General features: G+C 41.3%; 1 protein-coding gene across 1 annotated transcript; it reads left to right on the forward strand.

Annotated features, from left to right (window-relative positions):
- Positions 1-4392: 4392 nt before the first annotated feature.
- Positions 4393-15830, forward strand: med1 (mediator complex subunit 1). Its single transcript, XM_067575672.1, has 16 exons — positions 4393-4554; positions 6746-6852; positions 7190-7268; positions 7451-7505; positions 7928-8060; positions 8221-8249; positions 8380-8451; positions 8728-8802; positions 9011-9174; positions 9316-9427; positions 9699-9823; positions 10082-10209; positions 10492-10693; positions 10816-10911; positions 11055-11160; positions 11249-15830. Exons 1-16 carry the CDS (start codon positions 4434-4436, stop codon positions 15126-15128), a joined length of 5484 nt encoding a protein of 1827 aa, XP_067431773.1. The 5' UTR covers positions 4393-4433; the 3' UTR covers positions 15129-15830.
- The last annotated feature ends 817 nt before the right edge of the window (positions 15831-16647 follow it).

The raw sequence follows: 16647 nt of genomic DNA on the forward strand, positions 1-16647 counted from the left end.
CTTCCTTATTAATGGGCCTCTGGTTTTGTGGTATCTACCATCTACAAGTTATGTTTCTTCTTTTCTCAGGCATAAATTTATAAAATGAAATGAAAATCCTGTCATGCAAAGAAACATCAACCTAATCACAGAACTCCTACAGTGCATGGGGCAAAATTTAAAGGACAGATCTGTCTAAATTTGTTGACATGACCAAGTCTTTTCCAAAGCTAAAGAAAACAGAATTGTAAAGATGTAGCTACAGATGTAGAGTGGAAAAGCCTTTCTGCTCGGTGTGACAATTCCTACATTTTTTTGAGCTGTGGCATTTTTGAGTCCCTAAATAACATCAAAATGTAAAAAAACAAAAAAACAAAACACGCAGTGACACCTATTTCAGTGCAGGGGCTGAACTTTCTTTTCTTTGGCTCATGTCTGGCTCTGCCCACTGTACTGCCATTCGGACGTGGCACTGATACACCCACCAGGAGGATTAGGGAAGGTTTAGCAACTGTGCCAGCCTCACTCCCTGTGCCACCCCTTCCCTCGGCACAGAGGGGGGTCCCGCTTGGCATGGCAAGGTGAACTAGCCTCTGATTGATGGGCATGGTTTCAGCCCGCTACTGTGCTCCCTAAGGCCCGTGCCTCCCTTTCCTTTCTCCTACTGCTGTCTTGGCAGCAGTGCCCACCTACTCTTCCATGCCAGGCAGCCAGCTAAAGCTCCTAGTGGGCACATCAATTACATAGCGGCACCTCCCCTCTTTTCTCATTTCTATCTGTGGGTCTGTCTACTGTCTCAGACGATGCCAATCTGGTCGCTCTCCATCTCCACTGCTGTCTAAAGCTATCTCCTGTGTATGTATGTGTGTGGTGTGTGAATGTGTGTTATAAACCATGTTCCCAAATATATCTTTGCATATGCACAAATGCACATGACATGTATTCATGCACACACTCCTGCTCCCTCTCTAAGGCAGGTCATAATGGTTGGTGGGAAAATCCTCCCCAGAGAGCACTCATTGCCGCAGGCTCAGCTGTACAAAGGCTCAGGTGTGTGTATGCAGTATGAACATGTGTGTGTGTGTGTGTGTGTGTGTGTGAGTGTGTGTGTGTGTGTGTGTGTGTGGTTGCCCATGCAGGCGCATGGCTGCTTTTGCTGTTTACATTTTTATTTTCATTTTTATTTAGTGCTTAATTACCTCCCTATTGCTTCATATGACTGCTATATAACTGAAAGTATACATTTAGACACATAGACACTGGATTTTCAGCTTTTGAAGTCAATTCACATGATTATTTCAACCTTCTTTTGGATTTTGGCGCTTAGTTGCTCTTGGCAATACATGAATCATTTACTTGCGGAGATCTTACGCCATCTGGAGTATTTATCAGTCCATTGTTTTTTATTCCCATCAACGCCAAGTCAAGTGATTTGGATTTGGATTTTGAAGGAATAAAAGACGTGTTTCTCATTCAATTATGTTGATAAATAATCAGGAATAATTGTGCAAATTGCAACCATAACCTGTCTAGTAGCCCCATTTTTGTTTTCTGCAATTGTCAAGTCTTTAAAATGTGTGACATACTTAAATACCAACAAAATACATTATTCTGCAGCTACAAAAGATAGAGTGAACCATATCCAAGCCTGGAAATAATCAAAAACGACAACAGTGGGTATCACCTGGTGTCACCCCCTTTTCAGGGGGTAAGGTGCAGTACTTAACCCTCTTTTCAGTTATCTCAGGGTGTTCATCAAGGCTGCCTGGTCCTTCCTTATTTATTTTTACTTGCTGCCCAGCTCCTCCCCACATTCATTCTTGAAAGTAATATTCAAGGGATTTCTCTTGCTGGTAGATAGAGTCAGCAGGTGGCTGATAACGCAACACTTATATTTTTTTTGAAAGACTCAGACCAAATTCCAGTTGCAATTTTAGACATTCAAATATTTTCTGCTGCATCGGGTCTGTTTAAATGTGAATAAATGTGAGTTATTGCCCATTACACAGTGTAAGTATACATATTTATATGATGTTCCTGTGAAATCCCAGGAAGCATATTTATATTTAACTAAAACTGAAAATGGATGATGCAATTTGAACTTATGCCTCATTATCAATAAAACTCAGAAAAGATTCAATCTGTGGCTCCGAAGAGATTTGACTTTAAGAGGTAGAACTCTATTAACAAGAGTTGAAGGTATATACCATTGACTGTATATAGATATATACTGTATATAGATATATATAATATATATATAGATATATACAATATATCTATATACAGTCAATGGTATATCCAAGATTTGACTTTAAGAGGTAGAACTCTATTAACAAGAGCTGAAGGTATATACCATTGACTGTATATAGTTATATATAATATGGACTTAATATGCTGCTCTTGCTTTAAATGTTGTTTCCTTTGTTTGTCAATCAATTGACAAGATGCTATTTAAATTGGTTTGGAAAAAACAAAGCCCATTATATCAGAAACTACACCTTTAAAATCAACTGGATCAAAAAGATTCTCTGTAACCCTGAATTCATTTAGAACTTTATTCCAAATTACATATTTTCTAAATTAGATGGTCTTTCTATTTTGCTTTGGTCCAACTACAATATTGAAAAATACCATTTAGATTAGATAGTTTCCACAAACAAATGCTTTTACCTAGGCCTCTTATTTTTCTGTTTCTCTCTGCATAAATATCTCATTTGGAATAAACGTGACATACTATTAAAAAACAAATCTATATTTTCCCAAACTGGTTTAACAATAATATTCTATTTGTAAAACAGTTATTGAACTGAGGAGGTCCTCTGATGGGTTATTCTGAATTTTTGTCTATTTATAATATCCCTGTCACACTAAAATAATTTGTTATTGTAATGGATGCCATTCCTTGAAATTTGAATGACAACATCGTAGGAAAAAGGTTTTTTATCCAGCCCTTCAACCTGGAACAGGAACATCATCACCATCACATATGTAATCCATCACCGGTGAAGGTTTGTCCCAAATTTCTGGTGGAAAAAAGTTTGGACCTTATCTTCAAGATACTTGATCACAAACAAACCTTAAGATGTCTGTTTCAAACTTCTCCATAGATGTGATCCAGCAAAACATTATTTGCAAAAAATAAGAACATATTGACACCGACATTGATATTAATTGCTCTTTCTGTGGACTTGACAGTGAAACAACCATACATTTGTTTTGGAGCTGTCCTTACATTGTAATTTTTTGGAAAGAATTTGCTTAATATATTCCTTGTGATATTTTCATTAATTTACTATACAAAGATGTGCTGTTTGAAAAATTTGTTATGATCTTATTATCTTATGAAAATTTCACAGTCACAAAAGTAAATGTAACAGAAAATGTTCATTTGATTTTTTTATATAAATGCAACAATACATACATTCAGCACTCTACAAACCCCAGTGTGCATGTTAGAATTTAGTGGCATCGAGCAGAGCGGACTTGGCAGAGATGGAATATAATATTCATAAGTATGTTTTTATTAGTGTATAATCATCTGAAAATAAGAATTGTTGTGTTACCTTAGAATGAGCCCTTTATCTAAATAGGGAGCAGGTCCTCTTCCACGGAGGCAGCCGTCTTTCTACAGTAGCCCACAATGGACAAACCAGACGGCTCTAGAGAGGGCGTTTTCCCACTTGTTTGGATGGGGAGGGAGAGGGGAGGACTATTCATAGATATATAAAGAGAACTGGATACAGTGTCGGAGGCCTGACCCTGTTCATTCCTGTGAAAGTTGCTAAGTGGTGAAAAAAAAAAGTTGTCCACATTACTTCTGTATCTGTGGGACCCATAAAGCAAACGCTCTACTAATGGACTACTCCTGGTCTAGCCCTCCGGCTAACTTGAAAGGGGATAAAACAATTCAATCGTCCAGCTCTTCTAGATTTTTGAAATGTGATCGGACTGAACGGATCAAATTCTGATAGTGAGACGAGTCATTTCGCAGGGGCTGTGATGCTCAAAAAAAATTATCGGCTGATTTACAGACGTCTCTTTCACAATATAAATATATGGGAAAAAGTCTTTTGGGTCCAATAACATCAAGTGATGTTGTAATTACACGGTTTGGCCTATGTCAAATTGGCTTCAAAGCCAGGGGCTTGGGGGTATTCAGTTGGTTGCAATCTGCAACCTCACCGCTAGATGCCACTAAATCTTACACACTGGTCCTTTAAAAACTCATAATATGTGTAAATTGTATAATTGTCTGAACTGCTCCTTTTAATTCTCTTTTTTCTTAATTCTTAATCCTTATTTCTTTATATTTCTTAACCCTTGGCATATATGTTTATTGGTGTTTATTATTGTTCAGGTTTGCAATTTAAAAAAGAAGAGGGAAAAAAAGCGTACGATGCAGTACGGAAGCCTGTGAGGGGGACGCTGGGAAACCGAAACAGGGAGCGGGGACAATGGCGGCCGGGCCTGGTGCTACTATGCAGGGCGGTAGTCCTGCGAGAGAACTAACTCTCTCTGTTCAACAAACCGGGAACCAAACTCATGTAGATCGAGCCAAAACCGAAGAGGTCACAGGTAAAAACATGACCCGTATTTATTTTGTTTTGGTTTGCTGAACAAGGCAGCTCAGGCTAACGTCGGCTAACAGTTAGTTAACATTTAGTTAGCCGACTGTCTAGCGTCAACGATTGCTTCTTATTTCTGTTTTGTTTTTTTGTTTTTTTTTGTGGGGCAAGAGTTTTAGAATTTACACTTCATTGTGCTATTTAAGAACTCAATGACCTTCACTCGTGTAAAGGCAAGTCAGTGTCAGTAGGCAGTGTGTTGTTGTGGTGAAGTAATAGCTAAGTTAGCTCCTTATAGCGAGCAATGAGCTAACATCAACTTTGTATGAACACTAACACTGAATAAGCCGCAAAAGTGACAAAGTTTCGAAAAGGGATCTATTTGCACCACATCTCCACTTTTAGCTCGTTTTGACCGGAAGTTTGACAAGATATCCACCTACCCAATATGGAATAGCACTTGTAGTAACGCCAAAGTGACAGATTATCAGAATCTGGATCAGCTTTATTGGCCAAGTATGTTCATGCATACAAAAATAGATACGTAAATGTAGAAACAACAAGCGGACAACAACATACAATGTCTATGTACTGGTGAAAACTTTTCTGTAAACTGTAAAAAGGATACAAATAGTGTGAAGGTGTATAAGAGTGCAAAGAGTGCTGGAATAAATATTGCATGGGTAAAAAAAAGTGATAAGTTACTTTATATACATACAGTATTATCAGCTACCAGACACAGCTGTCACACTTATAAACAGTTAACTCAGTCACTGTGCAATAACCCTGAAACACCATAATATCTGCTTAGACCTACAAATTACATATATTTATTTTAGTCTAAAACACCAAATGTGCAGTACATTTCACTCATTACTGTATATGTAAACAGGCTGTATATACTGTACATAACCACCTATATGTATGTAAAGTAACGTCAATTTTTACTTCTTTTTTTCTTCTCAGCACTATTTGCACTCCTCTCTTCTTTGCACTATTTGTCTCCTGTTTACAGTTGTCAGAAACGGTTTCACCTGTTGATAGACATTTCTTGTCCACCTTTCTGAAGATTATTGTGTTGTTATTTTTTGTAAGGACGCTGAGAGCCACTCAAGGTGATTCTGATTCTGAGCTTTATTGGCCAAGTATGTTTATGCACACACATATTTATAATAATTAAACATAAACATGTCACTATTATGTACAAGCAAATGGGAGGACAAATAGATATATAAATACAGAAACAACAGGTGGATCTATACAATATATAGCAAGATCTATACAAGTGAAACCTTTTCTGTAAACTGGATACAAATAGTGCAAAGGTGTGAAGGGTGCCAGGAGTGCTGAAATAATTATTGAATAGGTAAAAAAGTGATATATGTACATACAATAGGTGGTGATGTTATGAGCACAAAACATAAACACAATAGGTGTTTTTGATCAGACTGACACGGTCACATGTAGTCCTGATTTGCAAATTTGTTTCGGGGATGTCATGTGATGCAGTTGGTTAAATTCTTTGTTTTTGCTGATTGTCATCATGGCAAGTCCTAATGATGCCCCAAAACTATCATTTTTTATATATTTTGATAATGATGAAAGAATGGAATGCCCAGTTAGCTTTCATGTAGAGATGTTTGGAAGTGGGGCTGCAACTAACCATTATATTGATTAATCAACTGATTATTTTCTTAATCAATCAATTAAAATGTCATAAAATAGTGAAAAATGCCTCCTATAATTTCCCAGAGTCAAAGTTGATGTCTTCATATGTCTCGTTTTGATAACTGGTTGTATATCAAAGAAAATCATTAAATCGTCACATTTGAGCAGCTGAAACCAGCATATGTTCAACATTTTTGTTTCAAAAAAATGACTGAATTGGATCAGCGAAATAGTTGTTCATTCATTTTTTCTGTCAATCAATTAATTGGTTAATTGTTGCAGCTCTGTTCGGAAGATGTTTGAAACTTTTGCATGGCAAATGCAGAGATTAATACTTTTCATGACATGTTGTTGGGGTTGTATTTTCCTTTAAATGTTGTCCATATTTAGTTAAATGACTTTCCCGAAAAGGACTGAGAGGAGAACAAATCAGTGTAGAGATGTGGCAAGGCTGTAAATATCTGTAACATTAAGAAAAATAACTAAATACAAATAAGATATTTTCAAAAAAACACTGTTGCATCTCTTTTCAGAAGCAGAGAAGCAGAGTCGCATGGCTGCTTTGCTGGAGAGGCTTCATGCCAAACACAACGCTTCACGGCCATGGCAGGAGACCAGCAAAGTTGTGCGTCAGGCGATGGTGAGACATCTTTTATGTGACAGAAATGATTACTTTTAATGCACAAAGCGTTGCTGTAATCCTAAACTCTATTCCCTGTCTATTAACTCAAAAGAGACACTACCACCATGTTCAATATACTCTACATATCTAGCAATTAATCACTTAATTGCACAGACAAGTAGGTATGTTCAAAACTTACCCGCCGGGCCAGTGAAACTACAGTAATGACATTTAAATATCTGACCTATCGTGCTGACTAAGCCAGTAAAAACATTATCAAATCTTGATGATAAAGCACCTTTCTCTCTTCTTAGCAGTTTTCTTACTTTCTGTTTTTCCTCACACTGTGTTCCAGGAGAAACGCGGTATGATGAATGCTGCAGGTCACCAGCTCCTGCTCACCTGCCTAGAGACCCTGCAGAGAGCGTTGAAAGGTGAGACTGTCAAATCACAGAAAGGTGAAGGAGAGAAGGGCAACACTTTTTAGAGCATGTTTCTTTCCATCATTGGATAATTTCGGGGAAACTTGACTGTATTTGCTTTGAGAGTTATGCATGCACCTAGTCACATTATATGATTTTTAAATGTTTTGTTCTCCTCTGCCCTTCTCTTTCAGTCTCATCTCTGCCCTCCATGACAGATCGTCTAGAATCCATCGCTCGACAAAACATGTGAGTTTTCACCCTTTTGTTCTGGTTTTTTCATCATCTCACTGGGTCTCTCTCAACTATAACTGATTCAGAAGTTAACCCTGAGCACAGGAAATAGAGTAGAATGGAGGATGAAAGGTGTTCAGATTGATCATATGTCTTTTTTTTTTTTTTCTAAATTGAACTATGATTCGGGATAAAACACACCTTTCTGCTTTTCCTGAATGGCTGAGTGGGCTTCTCACAAAACACTGAGTTGTTTTTACTTATTAATTATCCAGAGCGGAGTCAGAATGCAACGTTTGCCAATTCCATATGCTGACAATTTGTGCAGAAACCATTTTAAAAGTGATAAAATGAAAATGAGGTCACTCGTCAGCTGGTATTAAACCACATAACAACCACAATGAAAATGAATGAGATTTTTTTTCTTGTCTATACAGGTTGGGTTCCCACCTTAGCCCATCAGGGACTGAGTGCTACATCACATCAGACATGTTTTATGTGGAGGTGCAGCTGGACAGTGGTGGGCTCTTAGTGGACGTCAAAGTGGCTCATCAGGGAGAAAACCCTACGGTCAGTATAACTTTGATACGGCACTACAGCTCAAGCTGAGACAAAATCAGCAAACTATTTTTCACTCCTTTGATTTATGTCCATTCATGCACATTGGTAACGATGCAAGTTTGTTATCAAAATGTATTACATCATTCTTTTCTTAATTTGTTGGTCACAGAGCTGCCCTGAGCTGATTCAGCATCTAAGGTGAGTAGAAACTGCACACTCCACTCTACAGTATCATAAGCAGCATAGACTGTATAGTTTAGGTTTTCTTATTTCGGTTTTGTGGACTGATCCAGCTGCCCAAACCACATTTTCTCCTGCTCATCATTAGGGAGAAGAACTTTGAAGAGTTTTCTAAACATCTGAAAGGACTGGTTGACCTTTACAAGCTCCCTGGAGACAAGTAAGTAGTAACTATGGTTGTGTCTGGTTGAAACTAGCCTAAAATGTGTGTAAAATGCGAAAATCTGAGAATTTCTAGAAAAATAATACATGATTAAAATGTCAAATCTTAATTAGTACTTCATTATAAGGCTATAAATACAATCAATTGCCTGGAAGGGACACTAATGGTGAATCCCAGAAGCCCTGATAAAGAGACAATGCTGCATTTCTTTTAGATTGCTATTGTTTTTGTGTCAGTTGTATCTAATGATCTCACTTTATTTCTGTCCTCTAGTAAATTGAAAACCAAGATGTATATAGCACTGCAGTCTCTAGAACTTGATCTCACCAAGATGATGCACATGTTTAGGTAAGTTCACATATAATCTTTTTGTCACCTTCTCATCTCTCTTCTAGAGTGAGTAATTTTAACAGAATTAACAGATGTAAGGAGTCACTGCTCCTGGTAAAATACGCTTTTATTAGTAATGTCAATTAATAAGTTGGAATAAGAAGCCTGATTTGAGCATCCTTCTTTGTAATTCTTTTATAAACTTTTTTATTGATGTGTTTTTTAGGTTGGCAACCAATGCCAATACTGTAGAGACTATTCTTCATGGCAGTGTGGGCCTGCTGACAGCCAGGAGTGGTGGCCATCTTGTTTCTCTTCAGTGTTACGTGTCCCCTTACGACATATTTGAGGAGGGAACAGGCTCACACCTCAACTTAACAGACACCAATGGTAAGTTCATGGGGGAAGTGGACAAACTGATAAAAGACTATTAGAAGGATAAGGATGAGATTCAGCCATTTGGCATATGATTTGACTCATGTGTGACCTTTGTCACTTATATCTGTGTGGACACTTTGGTTTTCTTTGCAGTGCCACACTCACTCGGTGTCAGTGTTTCTGTCACAATTGAGGGAACCTCTGCCGTCTACAAGCTCCCAATTGCTCCTCTCATCACTGGATCACACCCAGTAGACAACAAGGGGTAAGTACCTCTCTTTATATAGGATCTTATAAAATCCTGTATACAGCAACCTCTAAATTTGTGTAAAAGAACTACCAGAGTGCTAAAGATTTATCAAACATGTATAAATGCACCAATAATATTACTTATCTTAACCATAAATGTGCTCTTGCACAGCCATGCTTTGACATATTCAGGCAATCATCTGAGGGTTGTCTCAGTGTCAGTATAGAGTATAGGTAGATAAAGACAGAGACAGGTGGCTGATGAGTGTATATTTCGTTTGTTTCAGGACACCTTCCTTTTCTACTGTGACCAACTCCAACTGTGTGGACCTGCCAGCTTGTTTTTTCCTCAAGATGAACCGCCCCATGCCTTTCTCACTTTCCTTCATTCAGAGGCTTGGCAATGCTACTTGTGAGTTTCAAGGACTTCAGAAATAATTTAATGATTTCAAATGGTTTATATTTTCTCATAACATAAACACTATTTTTAAAAAATAAATACATATAAATGTAACAGCTGACATTTTCCAAAACATAGCATACATTAATCTCCAACCTTCTACCTATTTTCCATTCATTTCACAAAAGTTCACCTTTGGTGAAAATGGTCATTTGACTTTTATTTGTTTGAGTTAGTTGGAATTCAACCTTTCTCCATTTCTTCCCCCAGCGATCCCAGTGTTTGAGAGTTCTCCCAGCCTTTCTCCTCTCTACCAGTTAGTTGTCCAGAGCCAGCTCCAGCTCCTGGAGGAGGGCAGCACCACACCGTTGCCATCACACAACATGCACTTCTATTCTGTGAGCAGACAAACACAACACTTTCACACATACATCTTTTACTGGAACTGCAAACAAACAAATTATTTTTGGTAGTTTTTAAAGTTTTTAAAATGACATTCATGGTTTTAGATTTCAGCACTTTCCTTCCTTCATGACAGACAGTTACATTCAGGGAAAGAGAAAACATTGAATAAGTAAAAGGAAAAGATACACACATGGAACACAAACACCAAATTTCAGATTGATAAACTGCACAAATCGCTTTTATATAAGAAAACCACTATCTTCTTGCTTTTACAGGTGTTGCCAGATCAGCAGCACTGTTACTTCCTGAATGGTGATGCCCCAGTGCAGGATGGTCATTCTCTTCAAGGAGCATTGGTGACAAAGATCCCCTTCCGCCACCCGGCACAGGTGCCACTCCTGCTGGATATCATACGGCACCAGGCGGCCTATAACACCTTAATTGGCAGCTGTGTTAAACGAACTTCCATCAGAGAAGGTATGTATCTCATTTCTGACTTACGGTATTTGATCAGTCAGTGACATGGACTTGGTGATTTTTATGTCTGATATATTAAATTACCTTTGACAAGTGTTGCATCTTTGCTTTTGTACCCTCAGACAGCGCAGGCCTGCTGCAGTTCGAAGTATGCCCTCTTACCGATTCAAGTTTCAGTGTCTCTTTCCAGCATCCTGTCAATGAATCATTAGTCTGTGGTGAGTTCCTGCTTCTAAAAGATCCCAATAATCAAGTATATGTAGATATTACTTGAACAGAATTTTTTGCGTACTTGTGATCAGTTGCAGTGTCATTCTGTTGCTAATCTGAGTCTTCTTTCCCACCTGACATCTTCCTCTAGTTGTAATGGAGGTGATTGACTCCAGACAGGTATCCTGCAAGCTATATAAAGGACTGTCAGATGCTCTGATCTGCACTGATGAATTCATCACCAAAGTGGTCCAGAGGTGAGACTGTTATTTCCTCCTTAATGCATAAATGTGAGCATTTTCATTTTTAGTAGTAATGTAGGTAATTATTTCCTCCCCCTCATAGATGCATGTCCATCCCTGTAACAATGCGGGCCATCCGAAGGAAAGCAGAGACCATCCAGGCAGACACTCCTGCCCTCTCGTTGATAGCACAGACAGTGGAGATCATGGTGAAGAATAACCTGCCACCTTCTGGTTGTCCCACTTACAACATAGCAGCAGGCGATGTAAATAACCCTATGGGACTGCCTGGGCTGACAGGGGGAAGCACACCTACTGGTGGTGGTCCCCCAGGGGGACCTAATTTTCCAGGTCCAATCACTTCCCTGTTTGGAGTTTCCCAGACAGAGAGGCAAGGGGAGTGTCTAGCCCAAGGTGGGGTGGCTGGGCAGCAACAGGTGCAGCAACAACATCAGCAACAACAGCAGGGTCAAGGCCATTCAGATGACTACAGCAAAGTCACCCAGAATCCAATACTGACTAGTCTGCTACAGATAACTGGAAGCGTGGGTTCTAGTCCCAGCTCCCAGAATGCACCACAACCGCACCAAACTCCACCCCCAACCTCATCCCCTGCCAGCAACACCAAGAATCACCCTATGCTTATGAACTTGTTGAAAGACAACCCCACACAAGATTTTGCTACACTGTATGGTTCTAGTCCATTAGAGAGACAGAATTCCTCATCTGGCTCACCACGAACAGACAGCATGGGAGGAACGTGCCCTGGAAGTAGCACAAAAGGGAAGAAGAAGCGTCCACGGGGGACAGAAAAGGGTGGCGTGTTGCCTGGAACTGCTGCTGGTGGTGGAGGTGGTGCCTTAGGCATGAAATCACAACAGCCATCTTCCATGTCACAGCACCACCAGCACCATCCAGTCACACATGAGGATGATTTCCACCGTGAGCTCCTCTCAATGGATGTGGATGCATCTCAAAATTCTATCTTTGATGTTAACCTGACTGGTGATGGCTTAGACACTCCCCACAGCATCACTCCTGCTCCTAGCCAATGTGGAACCCCACCCTCTGGCCCCAGCATGCCTTATTCACAGTCTCATGTCCAGTCTCAGCAACAGCAACCACCAGGTGCTGTACAAACTCGTATGGTACGCCTTTCTAGCTCTGATAGCATCGTGCCAGATATCACAGAAATCTTGTCAGATTTGCCTGAGCAAACAGGCAAAGGCAGCAGTGGGAGCCATGGTCAGCATCCCATGGGCAGTGGTGGGGAGGATGGTGGCCCCTTAGGTACCCCTATTCGGGACTCCTCCAGCTCAGGTCAAGGCAGCGCAGTGTTTGACACGGCTGACATTTTCAATACCAACAGCAATGAGAATCCTTTTACAGATGCTGCTGAACTGATTGCTGAGGCAGCTGCAACTGCAGCCACGCCCACCAGCGATTCCTCTTCCACTAACTTCTTCCCTGATGCTGCTGACTTCAACTCTGACCTCCTGACTCCAGGTCATGGCTTCTCTCAGAACTACTTTGATGACAGTTCTCCAAGTGCAGATGGAGACATGGACCTAGTCAAGGGTTTTGGTGGAAGTAGCCAGCAGAACACTCCTTCAGGTACACCTCAGAATCCCACTCCACATGGACAGAGCACCCCAGAGCCCTCATTGAAGGACCCTTTTGATATGGGGATTGTTTTTGGAGGCAACAGCGGTGGTGGTAAACCACTTCTGGGGCAAGCTCCCGATTTGGGAGACACACATGGTGGGGGCTCCCAGAGCCCCCTCATGATAGGCCTGGGACCAGCATGTGGTGACTTTAAAAGTGCAGAACCCAAAGTGAAACAGCAGCAAGGACTCATGCGGCCAAAGGATGAGAATGGGGGAAGCGGAGGGAGCAGCTCTGGGATGGGTAGCATTTCAACAGAGGGCAAACAGGTCAAACGTAGCAGGACTCCATCTAGTGAAGGAAAGTCTAAAGATAAGCCACCCAAACGCAAAAAGCTGGACCCTGATGGGAAGTCTCCTTCTCACAGCTCAGGCGGACGGCCATACACGCCTCCTAGTGGTGGCTCTGGCTCTGGGGGAAGCATAAGTGGAGGAGGCTCCAAGTCTCCTGGTAGTTCAGGACGCTCGCAAACGCCTCCTGGTGGTGCCACCCCTCCAATTCCCAAAATCACAATTCAGATTCCAAAAGGCACCATAACTGGGGGGAAAACTTCATCCCATAGTGGATACACCTCTAGCAGCTCAACCACAGGCAGCACAGGAGGAGCAGGTGGAACCAGCAGCAGCAAAAGCCACCATTCTCACTCTTCTTCCTCTGGGAAGATCAAGTCCAAGGAAGGCTCCATGACACAAGGCAACAGCTCCAAGCCAGGGAGTGTTGGAGTAGGGGTTGGAGGTGGGCCATCCCAGTCTAAAGGCTCTTCTCAGGGAATGGGTGTTGGAAAACCAGGATCATCCCCAATCACCAAACATGGGATGTCTGGGCCAGGAGGTAGTGGAAGTGGTATTGGAAGTAGTAATAAAATGAAGCCTCAGGGGGGCAAGCCTTCTGGGTCTCTTATGAATCCCAGCATAAAGCCCAACATCTCCCCTTCTCACTCCCGCTCCAGTAGCTCTGGTGACAAATTGTCCTCCCCGATGAAAATGCAGCAGTCCCAGGTTCCAGGAACACCTCCTTCTTCTAAGGCTAAATCGCCAATGGGCTCAGGAGGTGGCAGTTCTGGAGGATCAAAGTCTTCTTCTGGTGGAGGTATCAGCTCCCAGAAACCAATGGGTGGAAGCTCCTCCTCTGGTTCTACATCTTCCTCATCATCCTCCAGCTCCTCCTCTTCATCTGGTTCCATGAACTTCTCTGGAGGCTCCCAGTCTCAGTATGTGGGTGGTGGAGGTGGAAGTGGAGGAGGAGGAGGGGCAGGAGGAGGGAGTGGAAGTGGAGGTAGTGGTGGAGGAGGAGGGGGTGGAGGCGGAGGAGGTGGAGGGGGTGGTCAAAATAATGCCAACAACCCCAACGCCAAAGGGAAGTCTCCCAGTCGAAACAAGAAACCCTCTCTTACAGCAGTCATAGACAAACTTAAGAGCGTAGGTGGTGGAGGAGTGGGAGAGGATGGTTGTGAGGTTGGTCCACCAGGAGGGGGAACTGGTTCTGGATCAGCTCCTGGAAGTGTTCCCAGCAGTGGACCTTCAAACATGGGTCCTTCCAAGCATGCCACATCCTCCCAAAGTGGGGAGTATAAGCGGGAAAAGTCTGATAAAGAGGGAAAAGCAAAAGTGTCTGTTTCAGTGGGAAACAGTGGGGATAAAAAGCTGATGGACCCAAAAACAGGAGGGGTGGGCACGACTGGTCTGGCCAAAATCATCATTAGCAAACCTGATGGAGGCTCACCTAGCATCAAGGCCAAAGTGACCCTTCAGAAAGCAGGGGAAGGATCTGGTGAGTCTATGCGTCCTCAGATTTCTAGCCTCAAAGCTTCCCCCCTCTTCAGTGGCTCAACTCCCAAGCATGACCGCTCCTCACCGAGCCACAGCCGCTCACCAGGATACACCCCACTCAACCACGACAGTGAGAGCGAGTCGGGCAGCAGCTCAGTGGCAGAGAAGTCCCACCAAAACAGTCCAAGTTCAGACGACGACCAGACCATGCGCCCTCTTCCCCCCCAGGACTACATGAGCTCCATCCCCCTCAGCTCAGGCGAGAAGCACAAGAAACACAAGAAGGAGAAGAAGAAGCAGAAAGAGAGGGAACGGGAGAGAGACAGAGACCGAGAACGGGACAGGGAGAAAGAGAAAAAGAAGTCATCCATGTCCATTGGGCCGTCCTCGCACCCAATAAAAGCGGACAGCTGGTCACGGTCACCCATCTCAGCCTCAGAGTCATCTTTGTCCATGCTGGGTTCAGAGCGTCCATCCCGGCCAAGCCCTATGTATATGAGAAATGAAGATGATGACCTCATGGACTCAGCTCTCACTGGCAACCTTTAATTTTATTTACCCACATTATTTTACTGTCACACCTTTTTAATACATGCCTTTTAAGAAAACAATTTAATTTATTTAACTCAAGCCACAAATTAGAAGTGGATATAAGAATATTGTGGCTCCCTGAGTGACCATTGACCTGTCAAAGCTGTATTTTAATGTCATATTTTACTGTTTGAGTATCAGTGTATAATTGGGGATTGGGATGTCAGTTTTATATGAAAGCTGATGTTACACATTCATCAAAATCCATCTTCAGAATACCAACTTCCTTGATCTTCATTGAGGAATTGGTTTTAAACAGTATATTTTTCACAGAAATTGACGTTATTTTTTATCTTTCTGGTGATGTCAGAAGTTCTTTGCTGTCAGTAAATGTTGCTGAAATGCTGCTTATTTCATGTCCTACTGTTTATATATCATTGCTAAACACACCAGAATGCCACCATCCTATATGTTGTCAAAATAAGTATGTTTAAAAAAGTATTGTAAAGCAAGAAGGGTACAGTGTTCAGTTGCCTTGTTTTTCAGATACAACTGGGAATTTGTAGATTTTGATACATTTTAAATTGTGTAAATTAGTATAGGTAAAAAAGGCGCTGCAGATGATGATGATGATGATGGAGGAAAAGAGACATACCGGTAACTTTTTTAACTGTAGAAGTTTTGGAAGCCTGAAATAAACATTTCACTTCTGGAAAAAAATTCTGTCAATTTTCTGTATTTTTTTGAGAACTTGTGTAGAGTTTCAAGTGTTTTTATATCTGTATTGCAGTTGGACACAGCTATAAAGCTACACTAGGTGGCAGCAGAGTATCAGGCTGCTCCATCACCGGGGGCAAAATTACATGGTACTCAGAACCATGTCACCATCAGTGACGAGTCACACACTCTCAGAGGCAATGCATAGAGGTTAAATGAATTTTCACACCTCTTATTCACAGGTAGTATACAAAAACATTTGTGAAATTATGATGCAACTAGGAGGTCAAAGCAGAAGGACTTAAAAACTAAACAGCCAAAGCTGCACAAAACAAGTCAGGATAGTTACAAGGAATGTCATCAGTGAAAATGAAAAAATGAATTATTAACAATCTCATTCATCTCAATGCACCATCCAGAGGACTTCTCTGAAATTAAGATATAATAGGGTGGATGAAGTAATTTCCTCACTGAAAAGAACTTAAAAGTAACTAAAACACAGGTACAAACACTGTTCCAAATATGCTGCCAATGCTAGTAAGCAGTATTAGTTATTAAAGAGGTGTGTCAATCTGCACTTTGATATGTAAGTTTTCAAAGCAACATGAGATGACTAACAGGCTGCAAAAGCCAAATCATCTTTTCCAAGATTTCAAAAACAGCAAAATTATTTGACCTGTCAATGGGCGTCTGGAAAATCATGACAGCAAATGCCAGAGAGACAAAATGCATTGAAGCAGAGTAGCTGTGGTCACAACTTGAGTCTAACCAAGAGATATGATGGATGTACACAGTGTATAATGGATTGATGAGTGGTAAG

The sequence above is a fragment of the Thunnus thynnus genome, chromosome 20 (assembly GCF_963924715.1).
Source record: "Thunnus thynnus chromosome 20, fThuThy2.1, whole genome shotgun sequence".
Lineage (NCBI taxonomy): Eukaryota > Metazoa > Chordata > Actinopteri > Scombriformes > Scombridae > Thunnus > Thunnus thynnus.